This window comes from Mus caroli, unplaced genomic scaffold (assembly GCF_978045245.1).
Source record: "Mus caroli unplaced genomic scaffold, Mus_caroli_1 scaffold_3, whole genome shotgun sequence".
NCBI lineage: Eukaryota > Metazoa > Chordata > Mammalia > Rodentia > Muridae > Mus > Mus caroli.
This window is the reverse complement of record NW_028227258.1, coordinates 153,882,876-153,909,168: the sequence shown is the minus strand read 5'-3', so window position 1 is coordinate 153,909,168 and position 26,293 is coordinate 153,882,876. Positions and strand designations below refer to the sequence as shown.

General features: G+C 37.8%; 3 protein-coding genes across 10 annotated transcripts in view; 2 read left to right on the top strand and 1 right to left on the bottom strand.

Annotated features, from left to right (window-relative positions):
* Zc2hc1a (zinc finger C2HC-type containing 1A) overlaps window positions 1-4,277 on the top strand; it is a 51,054-nt gene extending 46,777 nt beyond the window's left edge. For both annotated transcript variants that reach the window (XM_021158705.3, XM_029475486.2), the window contains one exon: window positions 3,520-4,277. In XM_021158705.3, the coding sequence (XP_021014364.1) occupies window positions 3,520-3,685 (166 nt within the window). In that variant the 3' untranslated portion in view covers window positions 3,686-4,277. The remainder of the gene's footprint in view (window positions 1-3,519) is intronic.
* A 10,720-nt stretch (window positions 4,278-14,997) lies between these two features.
* Window positions 14,998-26,293, bottom strand: part of Il7 (interleukin 7) — a 42,776-nt gene continuing 31,480 nt past the window's right edge. For 5 of the 6 annotated variants that reach the window (XM_021157925.2, XM_085836033.1, XM_029474992.2 and 2 more), the window contains 3 exons: window positions 20,122-20,202; window positions 18,938-19,069; window positions 14,998-16,909 (listed from right to left, as the gene is read on the bottom strand). In XM_021157925.2, coding sequence (XP_021013584.1) covers window positions 16,802-16,909; window positions 18,938-19,069; window positions 20,122-20,202 — 321 coding nt within the window. In that variant the 3' untranslated portion in view covers window positions 14,998-16,801. The remainder of the gene's footprint in view (window positions 16,910-18,937; window positions 19,070-20,121; window positions 20,203-26,293) is intronic. The other variant, XM_085836030.1, reaches the window with a different exon arrangement.
* LOC115030595 (uncharacterized) overlaps window positions 19,175-26,293 on the top strand; it is a 74,902-nt gene continuing 67,783 nt past the window's right edge. For both annotated transcript variants that reach the window (XR_015046795.1, XR_015046794.1), the window contains exon 1: window positions 19,175-19,380. The gene's annotated coding sequence lies outside the window, so the exon portion shown is untranslated. The remainder of the gene's footprint in view (window positions 19,381-26,293) is intronic.

Here is a 26,293-nt window from a genome sequence, read left to right as displayed (position 1 = left end):
CCTGCTTTAAGTTTGCCATTCTGATGTTCCCTAACTATATCTCCTTTCAGTTTGTCCCAAGAGGCGACAGTTAACGAACCTGAGCAAGCACACCATGGTGCTACATGGTCTATCTCTCTGACCAATCCCTCTATAGTCTTAGTGGCGATTTTCAGGCCACACTGCTTCAGGACCGACCTTAATGCCACTACTACAGAGTGAGAAATTCCCATACTGCTGCTGTCCAGTCCTGACCAAGACTGAAACTGGTCGCTGTCCAGGCGCTGTCCAGGCCTGACCGCGACTGGGAATCAGTCAGCAGTTCCAGTGGTGGAAGCAAAATGAAACCGAAAGGGAAAGTGCAATTGCTGTGCAAACAATCAAAAGGGCGCCTAACTCTGGAGAAATTTCAAGACTGCACGTACCTTGCAGAGCTGTAATGTCCCACAGTTCTGGTTCCGCCCCGCGAATGGGGGATCTCCCTTGTGCAGGTGTGATGGTATAAAGTTCCCGGGTCTTCGGCGCCACGTATCCAGAGCTTTTGTCCCCGCCGGCAGAAACACACTCAGGACAACCAGAATCTTGTGCGGCAAAGCTTTATTGCTTACTTCTCAGGAAGACCCAGACCCCAGAAAATGGAGTCGCTTATATAGCCGCAGCGTGACGTTTCAGCACCTGATGTGGCGTGACAGCTCCTGATTCTTTGCTTGCTCATCACCTCATTACTATGCCCCGAGAATGGGCAGTGACTAGGAGTGAGTTCACTCTCACACCTGCGTGCAAGGCTTGTTTACTAGTTACGCCAGCGCCATCTTATAATGGCGATTGCTCGCGGCATGGCTCTCCACAGCGATTACGGCTCTCTACAAAGAAGAGGGAAGACCAAAGTGTGGGTGCTTTGGTCCTTTTAGAAGGGTGAGCAAAATACTCATGGGAGGACATACAGATACAGACTAAAGAGTGACCATCCAGAGACTGCCCCACCTGGGGACTCATTCCATATACAGCTACCAAACCTGGATGCTATTGTGGATGCCAATAAGTGCTTGCTGACAGGAGCCTGATATAGCTGTATCCTGAGAGGCTCTGCCAGAGCCTGACAAGTTCAGAGGTGGATGCTTGAAGCCAATCATTGGACTGAGCACAGAGTCCCTAATGGAGGAGTTAGAGAAAGGACTGAAGGAGCTGAAGAGGTTTGCAACCCCATGGGAAGAACAACAGTATCAACCAACCAGAGCTCCCATTGACTAAACCACCAACCAAAGAGTACCCATGGAGGGACTTATGGCTCCAGCTGCAAATGTAGCTGTGGATGGCCTTGTAGGGCATCAGTAGGAGGGGAGGCCCTTGGTCCTGTGAAGGCTTGATGCCACAGTGTAGAGGTATGTCAGGGCAGGGAGGTGGGAGTGGGTGGGCGCGTGGGGGAGCACCATCATAGAAGCAGGGAGAGGAGGGAAGGGTTAGGGGATTTCTGGGTGGGGCGGGGAAACCCGGAAAGGGGATAACATTTGAAATGTAAATTAGAGAACATTCAATTTTGAAAAAGGAAAAAAGAAGTAAGTAGAAAAGCAGGAAGATAGGAAGATACTTCCTGAGTAGGTTAGTCCTGAGTAGGTCAGTCCTGAGTAGGTCAGTCCTGAGTAGGTCAGTCCTGAGTAGGTCAGTCCTGAGGAGGTCAGTCCTGAGGAGGTAAGTCCTGAGTTGGTCAGTCCTGAGGAGGTCAGTCCTGAGGAGGTCAGTCCTGAGGAGGTCAGTCCTGAGGAGGTCAGTCCTGAGGAGGTCAGTCCTGAGTCCTGAGGAGGTCAGTCCTGAGGAGGTTAGTCCTAAGTAAGTTAGTAAATGCTGATTGACAGCAAAGAATGTATTTGATCAGAGGAAAGGTGAGTAAACAATAATGCTGCAAAGCCCGAGACCCTTGGAAATCACACAGCGTATTGGGCAGGTTACCATATACAGCCTTTTGTGTGCAAGCCTTTGACAGTTGACACTTCGCTGTCATCTACAAAGTTCATTTTTGAGAACAGTGCAGTTGACTTACCAAAAAATATGAAAAGTAAAATCTTACAATATTTTAATGAGCTAGTAATTTTGTGTTGAGTCTGCTTTATGACTATTTTTGGCTACATGGGGACCATGGACAGAGAGTTGGACTTGCCTGACCGACATGGGTATGTGGGGTTTTCTCTAAATGCAAAGTAAAGGTAATCCATGTAATTAATAGCTCTGGGGTTTGCAGGGAGTAGACGACAGGAAGGAACAGCAAGGATATTGTCAGAAGAAAAATCAATGCCAGAGAAATGTGAAGACAAATGTAAATAATAATACAGGAATATGTATATATTAAATCTATGTAAATAATCATTTCATGCTTACCAGGTGTACTGGCTAGTTTTGTGTCAACTTGACACAGGCTGGAGTTATCACAGAGAAAGGAGCTTCAGTTGAGGAAATGCCTCCATGAGATCCTACTGTAAGGCATTTTCTCAATTAGTGATCAAGGGGGAAAGGCCCCTTGTGGGTGGAACCATCTCTGGGCTGGTAGTCTTGGGTTCTATAAGAGAGCAGGCTGAGCAAGCCAGGGGAAGCAAGCCAGTAAAGAACATCCCTCCATGGCCTCTGCATCAGCTCCTGCTTCCTGACCTGCTTGAGTTCCAGTCCTGACTTCCTTGGTGCTGAACAGCAATGTGGAAAGTATAAGCTGAATAAACCCTTTCCTCCTCAACTGCTTCTTGGTCATGATGTTTTGTCCAGGAATAGAAACCCTGACTAAAACACCAGGTAAACAAAAGAAAATCTTTCCACACAAAACATACGGTTAAACAACATGATAACGAAGAACCTTATATGCTCCCAGTGAGAGCAACATGACTAGCACTTATGTACAGAATTTATCAATGCCTAGTAAGGTTTTAATATTTATTCAAAATATGTACTAATGAGTATTCATGTTGAGTATTTAAATGATCTTTTACATTTTGAATTAATATACATTTTACTGGTAGAAATCTAGTTTGATTTTTGTTATTCTCTCCTGAGTCACGTAATACTATGTTTGTAGTTTTCAAGGGTTACACCAAGATGTAATTTACTCTCACCATGTAATAGTGTGTGTGTCTTCATTCAGAGAATGTTGGTGATGATACAAATGATTCCTCCTGGGACTACAATAGGGAGATAAAGGAGTATGGCTACATTTGCATATCGCCAGTTTTCTCACGGAGGACCACTTGAAATTAATTATTTTTCAGCTGAGATTTTTGTTTTGTTTTGTTTTGAGACCAGGTCCTAACCTAAAGCTTAGTTTTCCAGGAACTCTATTTGTAGCTGAAGGGGCTTTTGATCTTGCCTACCCATGCTAGAGTTACAGGGCTGAGCCACTATATATGACCCACAGATTATTAACTTGAACTAGAGAAATATTAATATTGGAACTATAATTTTAGTTTCTGTATATTAATTGCTCCTTGTTCTGTACTGGCTCCATGTTCTGTACTGATGTGAGTGAAGTTGATTCCTGTACTTCTGTCTCTACTTCTGTAGGCCAGATGGAGACTATACATCTTCAGTTAATGGTGGAAACACTAAAGGCATCGAGGGAAATTCATCTGGACACTTACCAAAATTCTGCCATGAGTGTGGGACAAAGTACCCTGTTGAGTGGGCAAAGTTCTGCTGTGAATGTGGCATTCGAAGAATGATTCTGTGAACAGAATTGCAAACGCTAAGGGTCCAGGTTCAGAATTTAATGAATATTACTTCCTTGACACCAACAGCACTTCTTATAGTTATGGTGTACTAAAGCTATTTACAGTACTCTTTCCCTTAGTGTTGAAACATAATCCTTTGGCTGTATAATGTGTTTATGTATATGTGTGTATGTATATATTCTGTATATAATAAATCTCTTCCCTTCAGCCTGTGTCATTCAAGGAACTACTTAAGTACATGTCAAAAAAATAAGTTGATATGAGATCATTGTCTTAGGCATTGCTCTTTGGCTGTTTAAATATATTAATATACTTGCACAAGCACTGTCACTGTAGTGATGAACTGTGTAGGCTTTAGAATAATCACATTGCTAAAGAGGTGCTGTCGTTAGTGCCCATGACCAATAGTATCATAGGAGAATGAGATAGGAGAATGAGATACTGGAGAATCTGTTACTGAAGACAATGTTATTTATTCATTGTTAGTGGCTGTGAGGTCATTTTCCCAGCTGAACTCTTCAGCAGCTAATGTTAAATTCCTAAAAAAAAAAAAAAAAAAAAAAAAAAAGAAAAAAAAATAGAAAAGGAAAACCTGAGGTCCACTTTGCCCGTAACTTCATGGATTATGAATTGCACATCATTAATTACACATTAGCAATTACAACCTAATTAAAATTTTAAAAATATAGTCTTCCTTCTGTGAACATATAACTATGCAATCCCCTTTGCAGAAACATAGCTTACTCTACTGATTACGGAATGATTGATTCGCCTCTGTCCTAGATAAGGCGACATTTTCTTTTCACTTCCAATCGTGTTCTGAGATTTTTCTATTTCTTTCTCATGGCATAGCTCCTCTGAAGAGTGGCTTTACTTTATTAGTCTTTGCAGTATTAAACATATATAATTATTTAAGGTACACAGACTTTTTTGTAGTATCTTACATGTTTGAAATTTTACTTCTGTGTATGTGTGTTTATAAGAAATTAGTGCATTTTAAAACAGATCACCCCACCCAATAAGTAATAATTGTGGTTTTCATTAATTCTGAGCATGTAGAGGAAGCTGTTTTTTAGTTCCTCGTGGTATATATCGTTACAAGTACATTGAAAGAATATTTACTTTTTCCTATTCATATTTTCTTTAGTGCTTAATGTTGAGGCACTATACATATTACAGTGGAGGTGTATTGAAATGTTTTACATCGCTGGCTAATATAAGTCCAGCTAAGGTGCATATTTCCTTTTCACTGACTAACATGAGTTTTGATCACTCACACCTTCAGTGTATCAGCACTTACTGGTCAGTTGCTTTGGCAGATTATGTCCCACAGTCCTGAGGAATCACTGTTCAGTTGAGTCTGAACTTTAACTCACACAGGTACCAGTAGTGTGTGTTGACATGTTTCTTTCTCATTTGCTGTTTATGATTAAGGATGAATATAGAAACTCATTGCCTAGACTTTCCTTTCTGAACTGTATTGACCTCTTGCATTCTGTTGCATTTTCCTTTGGGAGGGGTTTAAACCTGCGGTAATGAGTCATCCTTTTGCTCACCTTATGCTTCCTTTCTTGTTGGATTTTTGCCCTTATTTATTCTATTTGGTCATATCGATAAATGCATTGAAAACTGGTCAGCTTCTATAAGCAGTAGCAGGCCGAGAAGACTAATCTAAGAAGACACTTTAGATTTTCACGTTAGTAACTTTTTTTTTCTTTAATTGGTCACAGATATCTGAACTTTTAATTCACCAATATGTTTTTGTTATCTAGGAATGAGCACTGTTTCCTTCTGTTGTATTTCTAACTCCATGGAGTCCTTTATTCTACTTAAGGAGTAGCTGGATACATTGGTTTTAAGTAAATAGGCACATGTTTGTTGTTATTGGCTTCAACAGTAGCAAGTGTTACAGCATGCTGCCAAGAGACAAGCCAATCATACCTGAAAGATGTTACAATGATGTTTACCATGCCTCTGTGGTCCATACTTTACTCTCATGCTGCTGTGCTGTACAATAGTTTTTTAGCAGACTTCTTGTGCACCATTCATTTTTATTTATTTTATAATTAGTTTCGAGTATTGTAGAATGAAAATGATTGTATGGTTAAGTTAAAATGGAAGATAGTTATAGATCACTCTGAAAGTTACTCATGGGAAAATATGACCATTGTGACTGCGGTTGTCTCTCACTCACTGGTTTGTTTAAAATTATAGATGACATATCCATTGACCCAATAAAGACACAAAACATAAACTGCTGCTTGTTGTGTTTATAAAGGACAAAAAAGAATATAAATAAAATACTAAGAATAACTTTTTCTTTTTTCTTGGATATTTTCATTATTATCATTTCAAATGTAAATCCCCTTTCCTGGTTCCTCTCCGCCCCCCCCCCCCCCCATACACCCAGAAACCCTGTATCCTATCCTCCCTCCTCCTGTCTCTATGAGGGTGCTCTCTGACCCACACACCCACTCCCATCTTCCAGCCCTGGCATTCCCTTACTCTGGGGCATTGAACACCCTCAGGCCCAAGGGCCTCTCCTCCCACCGATGTGCAACAAGGCCATCCTCTGCTACATATGCAGCCTGAGCCTTGTCTCCCTATATGTGTACTCTTTGGTTGGTGGTCCAGTCCCCAGGAACTCTGGGGATTCTGGTCAGTTGACACTATTGCTCCCTCCATGAGGCTGCAAACCCCCTCAAGTACCTCAGTCCCTTCTCCAACTCCTCCATCGGGGACCCTGCGCTCAGTCCAATGGCTGTGAGCATCCACTTCTGTATTTGTCTGGCTTTGGCAGAGCCTCATAGGAGACACCCATATCAGACTTCCCTCAGCAAGCACTTCCCAGCATCCACAATAGCATCCAGGTTTGGTAGCTGTATATGGAATGGATTCCCAGGTGGGGCAGTCTCTGGATGGTCACTCTTTAGTCTTTACTCCACACTCTGTATCTGTATGTCCTCCCATGAGTATTTTGCTCACCCTTCTAAGAAGGACCAAAGCATCCACACTTTGGTCTTCCCTCTTCTTGAGCTTCATGTGGTCTGTGAATTGTATCTTGGGTATTCTGAGCTTTGGGACTAATACCCACTTATCAGTAAGTACATGGTATGACTGGGTTACCTCACTCAGGATATTGTCTAGTTCTATCCATTAGCCTAAGAATTTCATGAAGTCATTGTTTTTAATAGCTGAGTAGTACTCTATTGTGTAAATGTACCACATTTTCTGTATCCATTCCTCTGTTGAGGGGCATCTGGGTTCTTTCCAGCATCTGGCTATTATAAATAAGGCTGCTTTGAGCATAGTGAAGCATATGTCCTTATTTCATGTTGGAGCATCATCTGGGTATATGCCCAGGAATGGTATTTCTGGGTTCTCCAGTAGTCCTACTTCAATTTTCTGAAGAACCACCAAACTGATTTCCAGAGTGGTTGTCCCAATTTGCAATCCCACCAGCAAAGGAGGAGTGTTTCTCTTTCTCCACATCCTAGACAGCATCTGTCACCTGAGTTTTTTATCTTAGCCATTCTGACTGGTGTGAGGTGAAATCTCAGGGTTGTTTTGATTTGCATTTCCCAGATGAGTAAGGGTGTTGAACATGTCTTTAGGTGCTTCTCAGCCATTCGAGGTTCCTCAGTTGAGAATTCTGTTTAGCTCCATTCCTGATTTTTAATGGGTTACTTGGTTCTCAAGAGTCTAACTTCTTGAGTTCTTTGTATATATTGGATATTAGCCATCTATTGGATATAGGATTGGTAAAGACTTTTTCCCAAGCCCTTTGTTGCCCTTTTGTCCTATTGGCAGTGTCCTTTGTCTTACAGAAGATTTGCAGTTTCATGAGGTCGCTTTTGTTGAGCCTAGATCTCAGAGCATAAGCCACAGGTATTCTATTCAGGAACTTTCCCCCTGTACCCATGTGTTTGAGGCATTCCCCCACTTTCTCTTCTGTTAGATTCAGTGTGTCTGGTTTTATGTGGGAATCATTGAATGACTTGGACTTGAGTTTTGTAAAGGGAGATAAGAATGGATCAATTTGCATTCTTGTACATGTTAACTGCCTGCAGAAGCACTATTTGTTGAAAATGCTGTCTTCTTTCCACTGGATAGTTTTAGCTCTTTTGTCAAAGATCAAGTGACCATAGGTGTGTGGGTTCATTTCTGGGTCTTCAATTCTATTTCATAGATCTACCTGTCTGTCACTGTAGCAGTACCATACAGTTTTATATCACTGTTGCTCTGTAGTACAGGTTGAGGTCAGGGATGTTGATTTCCCCTGAAAGTTCTTCTATTGTTGAGAATAGTTTTTGCTATCCTGTTTTGTATGTTTTTTTCTTTTCTTTTTTTCTTTCTATTCCAAATGAATTTGAGAATTGCTCTAACTCTATGAAGATTTGAGTTGGAATTTTGATGTGAATTAAGTTGAATCTGTAGATTGCTTTCAACAAGATGACTATTTTTACTATATTAATCCCTCCAATCCATGAGCATGGGATATGTTTCCATCTTCTGAGGTCTTCTATTTCTTTCTTCAGAGACTTGAATTTCTTGTACAGATCTTTCACTTGTTTTGTTAGAGTCACACCAAGATATTTTATATGGTTTGTAACAATTGTAAAGGATGTCGTTTCCATAATTTCACTCTCAGCCCATGTATTCTTTGAGTAGAGGAAGGCTACTGATTTGTTTGAGTTAATTTTATATCCAGCCACTTTGCTGAAGTTGTTTATCAGCTGTTAGAATTCTCTGGTGTAATTTATTTGGATCACTTAAGTATACTATCATATCATCCGCAAAATAGTGATATTTTGACTTCTCCCTTTCCAATTTCTTTCCCTTTGACCTTTTGTTGTATAATTGCTCTAGCTAGATCTTCAAATACTATATTGCAGAAAGAGAGAGAGAGAGAGAGAGAGAGAGAGAGAGAGAGAGAGAGAGAGAGAGAGAGAGAGAGAGAGGAGAGAGGGGAGAGAGCATAGCCTTTTCTGTTCCCTGCTTTCATTGGGATTGCTTCAAGTACCTCTCCATTTAATTTGATGTTGGCTACTGGTTTGCTGTATATTGCTTTACTATGTTTAGGTATGGGCCTTGAATTCCTGATCTTTCCAAGACTTTTAACATGAAGGTATGTTGAATTTTGTCAAACTATTTTTCAGGATCTAATGAAATGGTCATGTGTTTTTTTTTTTTTCTTTGAGTTTGTTTATGTAGCTGATTACTTTGAATCGAACCATAACTGCGTTCATGGGATGAAGCCTACTTGATCATGGCAAATGATCATTTTAATGTGTTCTTTGATTCAGTTGGCGAGAACTTTATTGAATATTTTGCATCAATATTTATAAGGGAACTTGGTCTCAAGTTCAATTTCATCCAGATTTTCCAGTTTTGTTGAGTATAGGCTTTTGTAGTAGGATGTGATGATTGGTAGAATTTCCTCATTTTCTTTTCTTCTTCTTCTTCTTCTTCTTCTTCTTCTTCTTCTTCTTCTTCTTCTTCTTCTTCTTCTTTCTTCTTTCTTCTTTCTTCTTTCTTCTTTCTTCTTTCTTCTTTCTTCTTTCTTCTTTCTTCTTTCGTGTTGTTTTTTCAAAAATGAACCAGCACTTTCTATTTCTCAAGAAACAAATACTTTATATTTACATGAAACCAAACACTTCAATACTAAAAACACAAAAAGATTAACACTTCAAACATGAGTGTGCTCTCTGAAAAATAGCAAATATATTTTTGATTTGATGTTTCTTAAGAAGTGATTTAACATTCAAGGTGGAAAACACACATGAGTATACTATGTATCCCGTGAAATGAAGTGACATTTGGATTAGAATTTGTAAGCCATCAGGTCATATATTTAGTTTTTACATCACTTAAGTACATTTCTAGTAATTGAATTTTTTATTAGATATTTGCTTTATTTACATTTCAAATATCCCCTTTCCTACTTTCCTCTCCAAAAATCCCCTATCCCCTCCCCTCTCCCCTTGCTCCCCAACTCACCAACCCATTCCTGGTCCTGTCATTCCCCTATTGTTATATCTCCGTTTTCATTTCTGATTTTGTTCATTTGTATACTGTCTTTGTGTCCTCTGGTTAGTCTGGCTTAGGGTTTATCTATCTGGCTGATTTTCTCATTGAATAAGCTCCTGGTTTTGTTGATTGTTTGTATAGTTCCTTTTGTTTCTACTTGGTTGATTTCAGCCCTGATTTGATTATTTCCTCCTCTTGGGTACATTAGCTTCTTTTTGTTCTAGAGCATTCAGATATGCTGTCAAGCTGCTAGTGTATGCTCTATCCAGTTTCTTTTTGGAGGCACTAAGAGCTATCAGTTTTCCTGTTAGCACTGCTTTCATTGTGTTCCATAAGTTTGGGTATGTTGTGCCTTCATTTTGATTAAATTCTAAAAACTCTTTAATTTCTTTCTTCATTTCTTCCTTGACCAAGTTATCATTAAATAGAGCATTATTCAGCTTTTATGTGTATGTGGGCTTTCTTGTTGTTGTTGTTGTTGTTGTTGTTGTTGTTGTTGTTGTTGTTGAAGACCAGCCTTAGTCAGTGGTGATTTGATAGGAGGCACGGGATTATTTCAATCTTCTTATATCTGTTGAGGTCTGTTTTGTGACCAATTAAAATGTCAATTTTGGAGAAGGTACCATGAGGTGCTGAGAAAAATCTATATTCTTTTGTTTTAGGATGAAATGTTCTATAGACATCTGTTAAATCCATTAGGTTCATCACTTATGTTAATTTCACCACATCTCTGTGTAGTTTGTGTTTCCATGGTCTGCCCATTGCTGAGAGTGGAGTGTTGAAGTCTCCTACTATTATTGCGTGAAATGCAATGTGTGCTTTGAGCTTTAGAAAAGTTTCTTTTATGAATGTGAATGCCCTTGCATTTGAAGCATAGATGTTCCGAATTGAGCATTCTTTTTGGTAGATTTTTTTCTTTGATGAATATGAAGTGTCCTTCCTTATCCTTTTTGATAACTTTTGGTTAAAAATTTTATTCTATATTAGAATGACTATTCCAGCTTGTTTCTTGGCAACCTTTTCTTAGAAAACTGTTTTCCAGCCTTTTAGTCTGAGGTAGTATCTGTCTTTGGCACTAAGGTGTGTTTCCTGAATGCAACATAATGCTGGGTCCTGTTTACATATCCAGTCTGTTAGTCTATGTCTTTTTTTTTTCCCCCTTTGGTTTTTTGAGACAGGGTTTCTCTGTATAGCCCTGGCTGTCCTGGAACTCACTTTGTAGACCAGGCTGGCCTTGAACTCAGAAATCCGCCTGCCTCTGCCTCCCAAGTCCTGGGATTAAAGGCGTGCGCCACCACCGCCCGGCCTATGTCTTTTTATTGGGAAATTGAGTCCATTGATGTTAAGAGATAATAAGGAATAGTGATTTTTGCTTCATGTTGTTTTTGATGTTATTTGTATGGTTGTGTGGCTATCTCCTTTTGGGTTTGTTGAAAGGTTACTTTTTTTGCTTTTCCTAGGGAGTAGTTTCTTTCCTTTTATTGGCATTTTACATCTATTATCCTTTGTAGGGATGAATTTGTGGAAAGATATTGTGTAAATTTGGTCTTGCAATGGAATATCTTGGTTTTTCCATCTATGATAATTGAGAGTTTTGCTGGGTATAGTAGTCTGAGCTGGCATTTCTGTTCTCTTAGTGTCTATATAACATATACCCAGACTTCTTTAGCATTCATAGTCTCTGGTGAGAAGTCTGGTGTTATTCTGATAGGTTACCTTTATATGTTAGTTCACCTTTTTTCCTCACTGCTTTTAGTATTATTTCTTTGTTTTTTTGCATTTGGTGTTTTGACTCTTATGTGTCAGGAGGAATTTCTTTCCTAGTCTATTTGGAGTTTTGTAGACTTCTTGCATGGTTATGTGCATCTCTTTCTTTAGGTTAGGGAAGTTTTCTTCTTTAATTTTGCTGAAGATTTTCACTGGCCCTTTAAGTTGGGAGTCTTCATTCTCTTCTATACCTGTTATCCTTAGGTTTGGTCTTCTCATTGTGTCATTGATTTCCTGGATGTTTTAGGTTAGGAGCTTTTTGCATTTTGCAATTTCTTTGACTGTTGTGTCAGTGTTTTCTATGGTATCTTCTTCACCTGAGATTCTCTCTTCTATCTCTTATATCTTGTTGGTGTTGCTTGTTTCTGTGACTTCTGATCTCTTCCCTAGGTTTTCTAATACCAAGTTGTCTCTGTTTGTGATTTCTTTATTGTTTCTATTTCCAGGATTATTAGATCCTGTATGGTTTTGTTCAATTCCTTCACCTGTTTGGTTGTGTTTTCCTGTAATTCTTTAAAGGATTTTAGTGTTTCTTCTTTAAGGGCTTCTATCTGTTTACCTGTGTTCTCCTGTATTTTTTTTATTAGATATTTTCTTTATTTACATTTCAAATGTTATCCCCTTTCCTGGTTTCCCCTCAGAAAATCCCCTATCCCCTTCCTCCTCCTCCTGCTCACCAACCCACCTACAGTCCCCACACACAATGGGGGAATAGGGAAAGAGACACTCAGTTTTAGGAACAGCCATAGCAAGCAAGTAAGAGGCACTCCTGTGGCAAGGCCTATTCTATGTAGGAGTATCTAAGCTGGCTGCCCACTCAAACTAAATACTGTGACACCTGAATTTTGCTTTGTTTTTGACTGAACAACTTCCAAACATGTCTGCATGGCTTTCCCAGAGATTCTCTTAATTATTTAATAGCCTTTAATAAATAATCATGTTTAACTACCTTGGTATCTGCTCTTTCATATATAAAATCTTCAAAAAATGTGGTCTTATGATTCCCTTTTGTAATGTTTGAGCTTCTGGAAATGGTACTTGAATCTATAGTGTTTAGTGTGAAATTTATAATATTCTGAGTTGAGACATTTTCCCCAACTTAAGGATGGTGTTGGATAATTGTAAACTGAATTTTAAAAATGTATCTTGACTATACAAATGATGCTAAGCAAGCTCAGTGTATTATGGAATTGACTAACATAATATTTAAATATTTTTGGTACAGTCAATATGGAAGTAAAAATAATGGCAATTTTCACTTTAGAAATTGTAATGGGGTAAGATTGAAGATAAATATGAATAAATATAGTTTTTAGGGTACTGTGTTACTGCTGTGGAGAAAAACCCAGGTATGGAAGTGATTAGATAGAAGACAGGAAAGGGAGGCAAAGTGAGTTAAACTTTGGACAGGACATTAAGAACCATTTCATTGAGACAGTAAATTTGAGCATAAGCCTTTAAACAGGGTGAACTAGTTTTTTATGCAGCTGTTTATTTACCTTAGCTTCTAGTTGATTCTATCAAAGAATATTCAATATGCTTGAAGCATGTGGGAAATCGGTACTTTCAGAAGTGGGTGAGCATAGTTGACAGAGTTGACATAGGGTGAACATAGTTGACATAGAGCACACACAAAACTTTGGATCCAGTCCCAGCACAGCCTGAATTGACCTTTGGTACCACATTCCTGTAATCCTAGCATTTGGGAGCTAAAGCCAGTAGCATCAGGAAAACAAGTCTTCCTTGACTGTATAGGGGTTTGAGGCAAGCCTGGAATTTATAAGACTGTCTAAAGACCAAATATAAGGAAAAGCCAGACTAGGACTTGGACTTACTCAGACTAAGATGGGGGTAAGAAAATGACATTTGACTAGGCATGTATTCTAAGTGTATATTCTTTGATATCTAGTTGATGAAAAGTACGAAGCAGTTGTCTCATTCCTGAAAGTGGCTAAGTGTATTACTATATTCATAGTGCTCAGCTTTTAAACAAGTATTATGCTGTAAAACTTAAGGTATGAAGTGGTTTCATTTCTTCATCATACTACACTTCCCATGGTCCATAACTTCTCATCCTTTGAGAACCAATACATATGTAGCAGAGGATGGACTTTCTCTACAGTAATAAGTGGGGAGGTCCTTGGTTCCAGGGAGGTTTGATGCCCCAGAATGCAGGGATGCTGGAACAGTGCAAAAGGGAGTGGGGAGGACAGATGTGGGATGGGGAGGGAAGGGCAGAGGGGTAAACGGGAAGTGGGATATCATGGGATGGGGGCTTGGTGGAAGGTGTAACTGGGAAGTGGAATAGCATTTGAGATGTAAATGAATGGAATCATTAATAAAAATTTTAAAAAAAGAATTTACATTGAAACACTATTGCTCTTTCTCAGATGTTCTGTCTTGCTGTGGAGGCAAAGTTTATTAACTGAAATTATATGATAATTTTAAAGGGACTTTCACGAGTAAAGAACAGATATCTCTCCAAACTATGTTATCTTGAGAAAAGGAGTTAGCAACAAATTCCATATGGGTTAGAAATGAAGTGATTCTCTTAATTCAAATGTCTGTTCTTTACTAATATTTATACTTCTCCACTCCTTCAGCTTACCAATGCCCAACTTTATTTCACATTCACTTATTGCAAGATCACATTGAAGTGATTCACAATGAGCCTCAGCAGGAGAGTCAGTACGCAATAATAGTATAAACTACAAATAGCTAAATCTACTATAATGCCCAGGATAGCTTCAAAATCCAGGACTCAAGGAATTCTCCCTACTCAACCTCCTGCAAATGTACATCAGTGCTCCCCACTTCTTTTCTATTTAGGTATTGATTGGTGCAACAGCACACCTCTCTTTTTCATTGTCTTGTGCTACAATAGTTTTATAGATTCTATTTTTGGGTGAAAAATCCAGGCTAAAATCGCTTACAGAAAGTAATATTTGTAACTCAAAATACCATGGAGATTTTGAAGAACAGAAAAGTGGATCAAATCCTGTTATCTTAGCATTCACATGCATATTTCCGATCAGAGCATCAGAACCACCCCCTACAGATAAAGGTGCTTAAAATTTAAGCAGCATCTCAGTAGAATTTGAAGGATACTTCTAAGTAAGAACTTAATAGACACACAAAGGTTCCATTAGTACAAAGCATGATAAATACCACAGAATTTAAAGAGAGGCATGTGTTTCCATGAAATCTTTGAGGTAGGACTGATGGAATCTCTTGCAACTACCTGTAAGTGGAAGCATGGCCTGAGAGAAAAAAAAAACAAACAACCTCAGGTTCAGGTTTACCATGTTCTCCTACAAGAAAATTATCAGGATAAAGATTCCTTTGCTTCTGTCCTTTTTGCCAGTTGCTAGGAAACAATAAGGGTAACAGAACATAAAAGTGTGGATAACTTCTGATCCACTTAGCACACATGATGAATGAACTGTTGGAACAAAAACCACCTGCAGTTAGTCCTTCATGAGTCAATGAGAAGAACCAATGAAGAAATTTTTAAAACTTTTAATAAGCATTTTAAAATATTATCCTTTATTTTGCCACAATCAGAATATTGTTCAATATCGGTAGGGAGCCATCCAGACAGCCTTGCAGGTATAGAGTTTATCTTACACATGCAAATGCCTTCAGTTTGCTAGCTAAGGGCTTACCCATTTTACCAGTTCCTCAGGACAAAGGACTGACACTTAGGAGATCTGGGATATCTAAGCAAGTTACTGAAAGTCCATTAACAAAATTGAGTTTCTTAAATTATTACATGTTGCAAACAAGTTGAGAGAACTGTTTTCTGGGCAAATGGTGATTATGAAACAAATTTTAAACAAACCAATGGGTGTTTCTCTCAAAATTGTGTTAATCCCAGCTATCTGTACCATTGAGTAGAGCATTATATGGGTTGGGAAAAAGGAGAAGCAAGAAGGCATGGTTACCACACATGGAATGTGCCAGTGGAGCAGGCGCCGGTCAAATACATCCAGCGTATAGATAGCTAGATGCTCAAGTGGCTGGAAAAAGCAAGGAGAGTGGGAACTCAGTACAAGCAAACCCTCATCTCTTTCAGAAATTTGGCCTCTACAACATAGTGTTTCTTTCCATTACAACTGAAGAAAGACAGCAGACTTTAAAAGGATTTAAACAGGCATATACATAGGATATATGTAGGCATCTTGTGAAAGACATGAATTTAACATAAAAAGAATGTTTCTAATTAAGCATATTGGCTCATGTCTGCAATCCCAGCCTGCCTTAGATACAAATAAGACCCTACTATAAAACAAGAAATTAGTGTTTCCTCTCTTAACAAAGTTATAGGGTCCTAGTCTCCTGCTAAATCTTGATGTGAGTGTGTTAAAGGATACGTGTTCAATGAAAATGGGATCAAATGACAGTGCAGCAATGAACAGTCTCGAGATTAGGGAACCTGACAGTGTTATTACAGGTCATTTATGTTAAAAAGATACACTATCCAAAGTAGGCAATTGGTAGTATATGAAAGATATATATATATATAGAGAGAGAGACAGAGAGACAGAGAGACAGAGACAGACAGAATGCCAAAATTAAATATATACATTAATTAAAAGTCTATCATATATTATTCTTTTAAAAATATACTTTTCAAATTGAAAATTCAGTTATATAAGCTTTATTATACACAAGTGTCAAAAGTGACTGAATACTAAGGTTCAGTATCTTTAGAATAAGTGCATTTCTATCTTTAAAAATACTTTTATTTAAAAATATCTGCTATGCTCTTTACTGAAGTTATGTGTTATACATTCATATTTAACTACATTTGTTGATGCCTTAAGTGCCTTAAGCTTCTTTTTGCTGCTGCTGCGGCTGCTTTAAGATAGACTCTTGTTTTCAAGAGCATTATCCATCACCGTGAGCCCTCCAGTATCTCCAGTCTAAAACAGGACAATTCCACTCCCCCAGTGGTTCACCAATGCATGGTTAACCATACCATCATTTTGCTAAAAAGAAAACAGTGGTGACTCTGAATCTTCATAGCCTTACTTTTTGTAGACTTTATAGTGCTAGAAACATTTGGAACGGTTTTAAAAGCATTACAGTTGACATGATTGCTTTACAAAAATCTGTATAGTTGATATATCTCTATATGTATACGCTGACGGCAGCAGTCAGCTGCATTTCCGTGTCCATCATCTCATACCTCACTGTAGACTTCCCAACTGCTTGGTTTATTTGAGTAGGAGGCATCCAGGAACTTGGGGAAGGGTTTTACCCTCTCCAAGTATATGAGCCAGTAGATTCTCGGAGGTTGTTACTACATGTCCTGTTTATATACTGCCCTTCAAAATTTTATTCCAACAAGTTTTTATCTCTCTCAGTAGTCTCTTTAGGAAACATGCATCATTCTTTTTCTGTTCCTTTACGTTTTTTTCTTCCTAGGAAATAAATTCAATTGATTTAATGTAACATTTTAGTAAATGAGTCTTAAAATCTTTACTTTTTATTTTTTAACATATTAGATGAAAATACTATTTAATATTCCAGAATGAAGACCCTTGCATAGCATCTTAAACTGTGACCTGTGTTGATAATTATGATTGATAGGAAAACCAAGGCCTCTATGCTTAATGTTTTATATGTCATTTTCACCCAGCAATAATGGATACAACAGTCAAAAATTTTATAAAAGACATTTTTTTAAATAATGGAAATGAGGCTGGGCGTGGTGGCACACGCCTTTAATCCCAGCATTTGGGAGGCAGAGGCAGGCAGATTTCTGAGTTCAAGCCCAACCTGGTCTACAGAGTGAGTTCCAGGACAGCCAGGGCTACACAGAGAAACCCTGTCTCAAAAAACCAAAATAATAATAATAATAACAATAATAATAATAATGGAAATGAACTTTTCATATGAAAAAACAATGTTAGTGAAAATATTTAACACTGAAGGTATTTAGATTACTATTATACCTGATTCAACTGGTATCTTAAAAAATGGTATAAAAACTTAATGTTTAATAAATTGTGCCTACTATCTTCCTCATGTGTTGGTTTTTCTCACCTAATTAAGAATTTTTAAATGCTTCCAGTACAGTATGGAGAGTATACAGCCAACACTGGAGAGCAATTGTCATATCCTTCTGAGTCATGTGACAGACATAGTTGAGTGGTTCTTCATGGAGTGAAAAATCAGTTAATTGAGCATTTTCTAGGTTAGCTGAAATTTTCAGTACGTCACATATCTTCCTTTATTTTTCTACTGGATAAGCCTATGACCTTGATGATTTTACTTCATTCTGCAAATAAGGATAGTAAACCTCCAACACAGAGCTTGGAGCCGATGTGACGCATTGTGATGCATACGTCTGAGCTCCTCTCTTTTTAATTTAGTCACAACTCATATTTCTATCAATTACATGGTTAAGTAACACAAACATGTAACTTTTAAGTAACTTCAAAGAGTGGATGGCAGCTTTTGAAAAGAAAGATGGGTAATTTTGTTCGTTAATCTTCTCAGCAGAGACACAGACATTTGCAGGTGACTAAGTTGCTGTACTTGAGTAGGAGGGATGCAGTTGGTGCTTCCATGGCATCAGTGCTAGTATAGCATGTCTGTAAGTGCCACATCCTTACATTGAATCACCTGCAATTTGAATAGCCGAGAAGAAAAATATTCCTGTACTGAACATGTGTGAACTAGTTCTCTTGTCGTTATTCTTCAAACTACACATAATAGCTATTTATCATTCACATTGCTGTGGGAATTTTAAGAGGCCTACATACAATTTAAGAGTATATGGGAGGCTCTGTATAGGTTATATGCAGAAACACCATCATTTTCTGTAAGGACTGTGAGCATGGATAGAACTGTTTGTGAGATGTCCTGACCATTCACCATGGAGAGTTATGTATAATAATACAGAAAAAGTAGGTGGCAGTAAATCTTGCTTTTTTTTTTCTTCTGAAATTCTGGAGACACAAATATTCTAAATTTTCAAAATTCTGGGACACGGCCCTTATTTTTATGTTGCTTCTGGGTCACATATTTGTGTACTTTGAATTTTATACTTCAAGTTGGAATGCCTATGGCTTCCTAATGAAGTTTGTGAAAACTCACCTGCTTCCTAACAAAGAATCATTATGTTTTCATATCTGTGTTGATAAACAACTTAATCATAATGGAAATGTAAAAAAGAATCCATAGCTCACAAACCAGCATGCTCATTGTTCAGTGTCCCAGATTGGCTAATCTTTTCAAGCAGATTCAGATGGGCTTACTGACTTTGCAGCCCAGGCATGACTAGCTTTGCAAAGGCTGAGACTTCCTCCTAGAGTAAGGAAAATACTTCTCAACTAAAGCGATAAGCAGCATTAGAGGTCTTTGACAATAGCAGGGAACAGAGGATGGCAGTGTCCTGAACAGGGGGAATGTAATGTGGTTCACAGTGAATAGTCCACTCTTACCTTACTTGTGCAGTTCACCAGTGTTTGTGTGCCTTGTGATACTGTTAGTAAGTGGACATTGAATTCTTCACTGATATTCATTTTAAGAAATTGCTTCAACTTGCGAGCAGCACGATTTAGAAAAGCAGCTTCCTGTTAGAAGAAAAGAGTCAAAGGTGTTGTTAACATAATGCTAGAGCCCTGTCCCTTCGTTACCCCAGCCTCCTCCCCAGCTTTCGATTCCGGTTAATCACATGACTGACAAGTAACAGGAATGAAACTGGCTGCAAGGAGACAGAGAACATGAAGTGCCTAGAATTTGGTTTAATGATTATCTGACTTTTAAGAAGTTGTTTCTTCATTATGTACATGTGGCTTTATCGTTTATGGGTGAACATATTACAAGACCATATACTTTTAACAGGAAAACTAAAGAAGGCTGCTTAAAACACTACTAAAGAAAGGTATGTATGTGTGTATGTGTGTGTGTTTGTTTTTGTTTTGTTTGCTAGCATTTAGAATACTTCAGTTCTGAAAGAATAGGTGGCAGTAAAATAAAAGAAAAAGATGAAGGGCCATGTAACCTAAGACATAGGCTTTTTTAGAAAAATTAGTTAATAAAAAGAATTTATGATTATGTAATACTGTGAGGTTAATAGCTGGGTGAGTTTTAGAAAAACTACCAAATGTCAAAGAGCATCTCTTGCTTCTTTGGGGAAACTTTCTAAACATTTGGAACTTGTGGATATGTTTTTCCATTGTAATTGACCAATTATAGCTGACTTTGGCATAAACTTCAGCAAATACAAAAAAAAAAAAATCAGACTGCCTAAAACTAAACTAACTCTCTCTCTCTCTCTCTGTGTGTGTGTGTGTGTGTGTGTGTGTGTGTGTGTGTGTGAGAAATCATTTTGACAAAAGAACTTTCCTTCATAAAAGGTTTAGGGGGAAAGAGACACTTGTGCCTTCACAGTCAGTGTTTTGAATATTTTCAAAGTAAACAACAGGAAATAAAGACAACAAATTATTATGTAATTTGTATCTCCTGGGGACAGGGTGTCTGTAAAATTAATGTATAATAGACAAGAGTACAATATAATAGGCAAATGATAATCCTGCCATTAGTATAAAAAGATTATGGAATTAATTCTCTAACACAATTGTGTATAAAACCAAGCTTATAGTAAAGTAAATATTATCATTACCTTTGTATCATCACATAGATGTTTTCTAAAAAAGTTTGGTTCATTATTCGGACAATTACTATCAGTTCCTGTCATTTTGTCCTGTAATAATATAAAACAATATAGTTAAATGCATAGAATATCTCTCTCTCTCTCTCTCTCTCTCTCTCTCTCTCTCTCTCTCTCTCTCTCTCTCTCTCTCACTCTCACACACACACACAGACACACACCCACACACACACACACCATTCTAATATTTGATACTAATATGAACAGTTTAATGAAAGTCAATTTTCCTGATTCTACTTACTGGCATCAAGAATTGTTTCTGTTTACATGAAAAAAAATAAGCAAATATGTACAATATCATCTCAAATAAGATTCAGAATCTCTTAAGATCAAACTGAACTAGTTCTGTCCAGTAGACTGGTGATTCCAGGTTATTGGAGCTTCTTAAGGATTTCAGAAAGCCTTAGTATGGATAATATTGTCAAACAGTAAGTAAAGCAAGGTCAAGATTAGCAAGTGCTTCTGAGCTTCATCTATTTGCCACTTAGGGGAGTGTGCATTGTGCATTGTTTATATCACTCATGCAAAGAGGAGAGGTCTCCTGACTTTACAGTGTATGCATTTTCTGTTTTACCTGTAGGAAGCAGTGCCTGAACACATAATTGTTTAAAAGTCAACACTTATTGATGACCGTTGTCAAAGATTTCTACAAAACCCTATATTGAAACTAACTTAAGAAAACAGCAACCTGGTTTTAAGGTTTTTATCTGGCATTTGGCAGATGTGTCCCTGCGTCCTCTAAATATGATCATGTAATAGCATTGAGAAGTATGCCCTTGGAAATTTGTCTGTACCAGTCACTGAAGGCATATGGAATCATCACAGGAGCAAGACATATATTTTCTAAAGCTACCAACTTACAACTAAAGGTAGTGAACAGCTATCTACTAAATCATAAAAAAAATCATTTTTCTATCAAGTTTTATTTAATCCCAAGAATGACATCAAATTATGCATACATTTTTTATTAAACATACAAGTCTCATATGAAATATGTCACTGAATTAAATTCTTAGAGTATTCTAACAAATTTCATAACAATATTTGAAAATTGATGTTGGTTAGGCTATTGCTGTGAGAAACTAATATGATTTCATATGCCTACAAAAGAGAGTGTTAAGCTTTTCTGCATGTTTGCCAAGGATTTGATGAAAACTTAATTTTTAGTATGATGATAGTGTTCCTTTGACATGAACATGTAAGATGTCACGGCTGCCTTCTGAAGCAAACCTATCGAGAGCAGCCCAGAATATGAATTCAAAACGAAAGAAAACAACTTCTTGATTTAACACATGTCAAAATAATAGATTCTTACAGGCATGTTGGTTCATGTAAACATAATTTCTAGTTTATTATAAATATGGAAAACCCATAATATAAAAGTCCAAATCACTATGATCTATGATGTGAATTGCTCCAAGAAAAGGTCTTCAATTTCATTAGATTGCACCTTGCAGTTTTTTTTTTTCTATTACATACTTAACTTTCTTGTGTTAATTGTTGATCTATTGCGGTGAAGAGACACCAGATCAAGGCAACTCTAAGAAATTATTTAACTGGGGGCTTGCTTACAGTTTTAGAGATATAGTCCATGATTATCATGGCAGGAAGCACTCAGGCATGGCAGTAGAATGTTAGCTAAGATCCACAGACAAAGCAGAGACTGGGCCTAGAATGGGCTGTTGAACTCTCAAGTTTCCCTCAGTGACACACCTCTGCAACAAAGCCACATCTAATCCTTCCCAAACAATATTACCAGCTTGGAACTAAATATTAAAATACATGAGACCATGGGGCCATTCTCATTCAAACCACTACATTCAGCTCCCTGGCCCCCATAGGCTTCTAGTCATATCAGAATTTAAAATGCATCAGCCAACTTCAAAAGTCTCCATAGTCTTTTATTTTCAAGACTGCTTACAATACCAAAGTCCTGAGTGTCCTTGAGACTTAAGCCTATTTCTTAATTGTAAAACCCCATAAAAGCAAAAATCAAAATGCTGATCACATACTTCCAACATACAGTGGCACAGAATATACATTACCATTTCAAAGGGGAGGAACAGGAACGCATTAATGAAACACTGGACCAAAGCAAGGCTGAAATCCAGTAGGGCAAACTCCTAATGTCAAAGGGCTGAGTAGATAGCTCTTCATATCTCCCACACTTCCCAGATTTGCTGATAGAAACACACTTATCAATCCTGGGCTGGTTCCACATCCTGCCTGAAGCTTCTCTCCTTGGCAGATACATCATACTGTGACTTTTCCAGCACTGGGGGAATCACCATCACAATCCATCCTTTACATTCACAGCTTTACACAATGGCTTTCCAGGACTTTCCTGCAAAGACTCTACTGCCATGAACCTTTACTTTAATAATAGCTTGCCTAAACCATGGAACATTCCACAATACCTTTCCTGTGTCGCACTTAATTCTAAAGCCAAAACTACATAGCTGAAGCTGCCAACTTCTCCTGCCTGCTGGAGCTGGAACCTGTCCCCTCCTTGTATTGCATTTGCATAAGCTTTCCATTGTTGTTTAGAACAAAGAAAACTTTCAGGTCTTTTTTTCCTTGGTCACAGGATTAGCTTATTGGGGTCTTGCCCAGAGGTTACTACTCCCTTTTTCTATCCAGCATCAGGCCTTTAAGCTTCTTCCATGAATAAGCTCCAGTCCCAAATGTCTTGCTTCTCTTTTTCTCCCCAAACTTTACATTTGAATTTCTCTTTGTCTTGTTTGCTTCTCTTCACTGTAGATGTGCATAAGAATGAATAAAATCACTACTTGGCACAATTAATATTAGGCTGTCTTGAAGTTTCCTCAGCCAATGATTTTAATAGAAAATTCAATTTAACCACAGGTGGATTTGTTGGCAGAAAGTAACCACATTCTTTGCCAAAGTATAGGGAGAGTGCACTCTAATCCAGTTGATACTGTTCTTTTCACCAGTGCTTATGTAGTCCAAATTGTCCTCAGCACTATTTTTTCATGCTTTTATGACCTAGGTCCATTATGCCCCACTTATTATTTAACCAACTTTTCTTGTCCAAAGTTCTAAGGTCTTCCAAACAACTGTACTGGTTACACCTCTATTTACAAACATAATCACAGCACATACCTTCTTCATTACTTTTTAAGTGTATTTATCCTCTAATTTTTTGCTTTAGGTGTGTTTTGTACAAAATCTTACATATGCTAACTTATCAAGGCACTAATGACAAATTTATATTTCAGTCTTTATTTTTCCCTGAAAATGCAAAGACCTCACAATTTTTTTCCATATTTTCTTCTCTGATATTAATTTAGGCTCATTTTCTGTTAGTTCCTTAAGGAGCATAAGAAAAAATGTTAGCATTTTTGATAGGTTTGATAGGTAAAATCTATTTAGTACATGCATGTAGAAGAGTACAGGTGTGTGCTTACACTAGCACATGTGTGGAAAATAGAGGACAACATTTGAGAGTTTTCTTCTGTCTCCTTGTGAGACCCAGGGGTTGAATTTGTGTCAGTAGGCCTCCACATAAGTACGTCTACCCAGTAAGCCTTCTCTTTGGCCTTAATTATTTTTCCAATTTTTCTACTTTACTTATGCTTTATGTTCATTTATTATTAATTTATTCACATTTGTTGGAATCAATAAATAATACTTCTGACTTTATAAATGAATGCTAAAGTTGATTAGATGTTGTTCAGATATTACTTAGCAGTGCCTCCACCTTATGGGAGAATGAATCCACTTCTCATGACTGCTCTAGGCAATTACCAGAAACGTGTTGGTTCAAAAGAGAGAGAGAGAGAGAGAGAGAGAGAGAGAGAGAGAGAGAGAGAGAGAGAGAGAGAAAGAAAAGTAATGCATTTTGTTACATTCCTAGAGATGAGAAATTTAAACTCAGCATTGAGTGACAGTGCACAGGGAGCATCCATAATCTGGCTTTTCTCTCTACTCCTGGCTGCCAACATTCCTGGTGTTCCTGGCTTGTGGCCATACCACCATATTCCATCATTGTGTGTGTCTCCAGTCTCTCAGGTTTCTATTTTAAAAGGCCATTTGCAGTAGCAGAGTTCATCTGGCTTTCCAGTATAATTTCCCCATGTCAAATCGTTGATTTAATCACATTTTCAAAGATTCTGTTACTATAACTTTCTGAGATGAGAATTTGACATGTTTGGGTGACATAATCTAACTTACTATAGAGAAGTATGTTATGCTTTCATAAACATTGGATTTCACCTAAAGACTGACTCTTTAGTTGTAGACATGAACAGATTAGACCAGAGCATACTTTACTCTTGAGACTGGCCTCTTGTGATTTATCTGCATGGGGCCAAGCACCAGCAAGCAACTGGTTCATTATCTATCACTGCATCATAAATTACAGTAATGGCAGCACAAATAATAATAAAAAACACTTTTCTTTTGTTATTTCTAAAGGTTAGAGTTTAGAAGAGGCTGCTGGATCCACATCTGCCATAAAACACATTAAGATGTTAGTCCTCTCTATAGTCACCAGGTTTTGACTTGAAGATTTATTCTCAAGATAACTCATTAGTTTAGTTATTATAGGACCTCTCAGAGTTTCACCATCAGAACTTTTCTACAGGCTTTCTTAAGTTCTTAAAATTCAGTGTCTTGCACTATTTCAAGTGTTAAACAAACAAAAGGTAGAGGTTTTCTACTTTTTCTGATTACGTTTTAGAAGACACATACTGCATTTTTCACCTTATTTCATTGGCTCATGTGGAACTATTATTTCTAGTCTATATTCAACGGGAAGAAATTGAACTCTATTTCAAAAAAGTATCAAAGACTTGTGTAGCCATATGTAAAAATGACCATACTCCTCCGTCGTATGACTCAAATGAATCATTTGGAAATGATGAATCCCAGTATGTATCTATAAATCCGAGAAATGCATGTTATCTGCATGCATTTGTTGTATAGTAAAAGCTATTGATAGACATCAGTTCCTTAACCAAAAATAAGGGAAGTCACAGATAAAGGTCATCTGCTATTACCCAGTTGCTCCATTTTCTGCCATAGAATAGTTCTTTTGGTCTTTCTTATATAAGAAAATGTCAGTAGTGCTCACAGTGAATTCTCATTAGATCACTCTGAGAAAATTTGTACACATTTCTTGCATAAATGGCTTCTAGGTGTCAATTGGCTGCTTCCTTGTATCTAGATTTTGAGATTGATCCTCGCTATCCAAAATATTTAATATTAACATCTAAAAGTAATTAAGATTCAGTAAAGTTTGGTTCTAGATTTTGAAAAATTGTTTCCTATAAAAATGTTCTATTTTTAGTATAATCATTACAACCCATAATTAGACAAATCTTAGTCCATCAAAGTCTCCCAAGAGAGACCTTATAAAATATTCAACTTATCTTCTCTGCTTGCAGAATCATGTTTCAATTGCTACAAAATTTACAGCTTAACAGACTGTATTTTGAACTTTCTTTTTTTTTTAATATTTTTATTACATATTTTCCTCAATTACATTTCCAATACTATCCCAAAAGTCCCCCATAGTGCCCCCCACTTCCCTACCCACCCAATCCCATTCTTTTGGCCCTGGCATTCCCCTATATTGGGGCATATAAAGTTTGCAAGTCCAATGGGCCTCTCTTTCCATTGATGGCCGACTAGGCAGCTAGAGACAAGAGCTCCAGGGTTCTGGTTAGTACATCATGTTGTTCCAACAATAGGGTTGCAGATCCCTTTAGCTCCTTGGGTACTTTCTCTAGCTTCTCCATTGGGAGCCCTGTGATACATCCAATAGCTGACTGTGAACATCCACTCCTGTGTTTGCTAGGCCCCAGCATCGTCTCACAAGAGACAGCTATATTTGGGTCCTTTCAGCAAAATCTTGCTAGTGTATGCAATGGTGTCAGCGTTTAGAAGCTGATTATGGGACGGATCCCTGGATACAGCAGTCTCTAAATGGTCCATCCTTTCATCACAGCTACGAACTTTGTCTCTGTAACTCCTTCCCTGGGTGTTTTGTTCCCAATTCTAAGAAGGTGCACAGTGTCCACACTTTGGTCTTCATTCTTCTTGAGTTTCATGCGTTTATCAAATTGTATCTTATATCTTGGGTATCCTAAGGTTTGGGCTA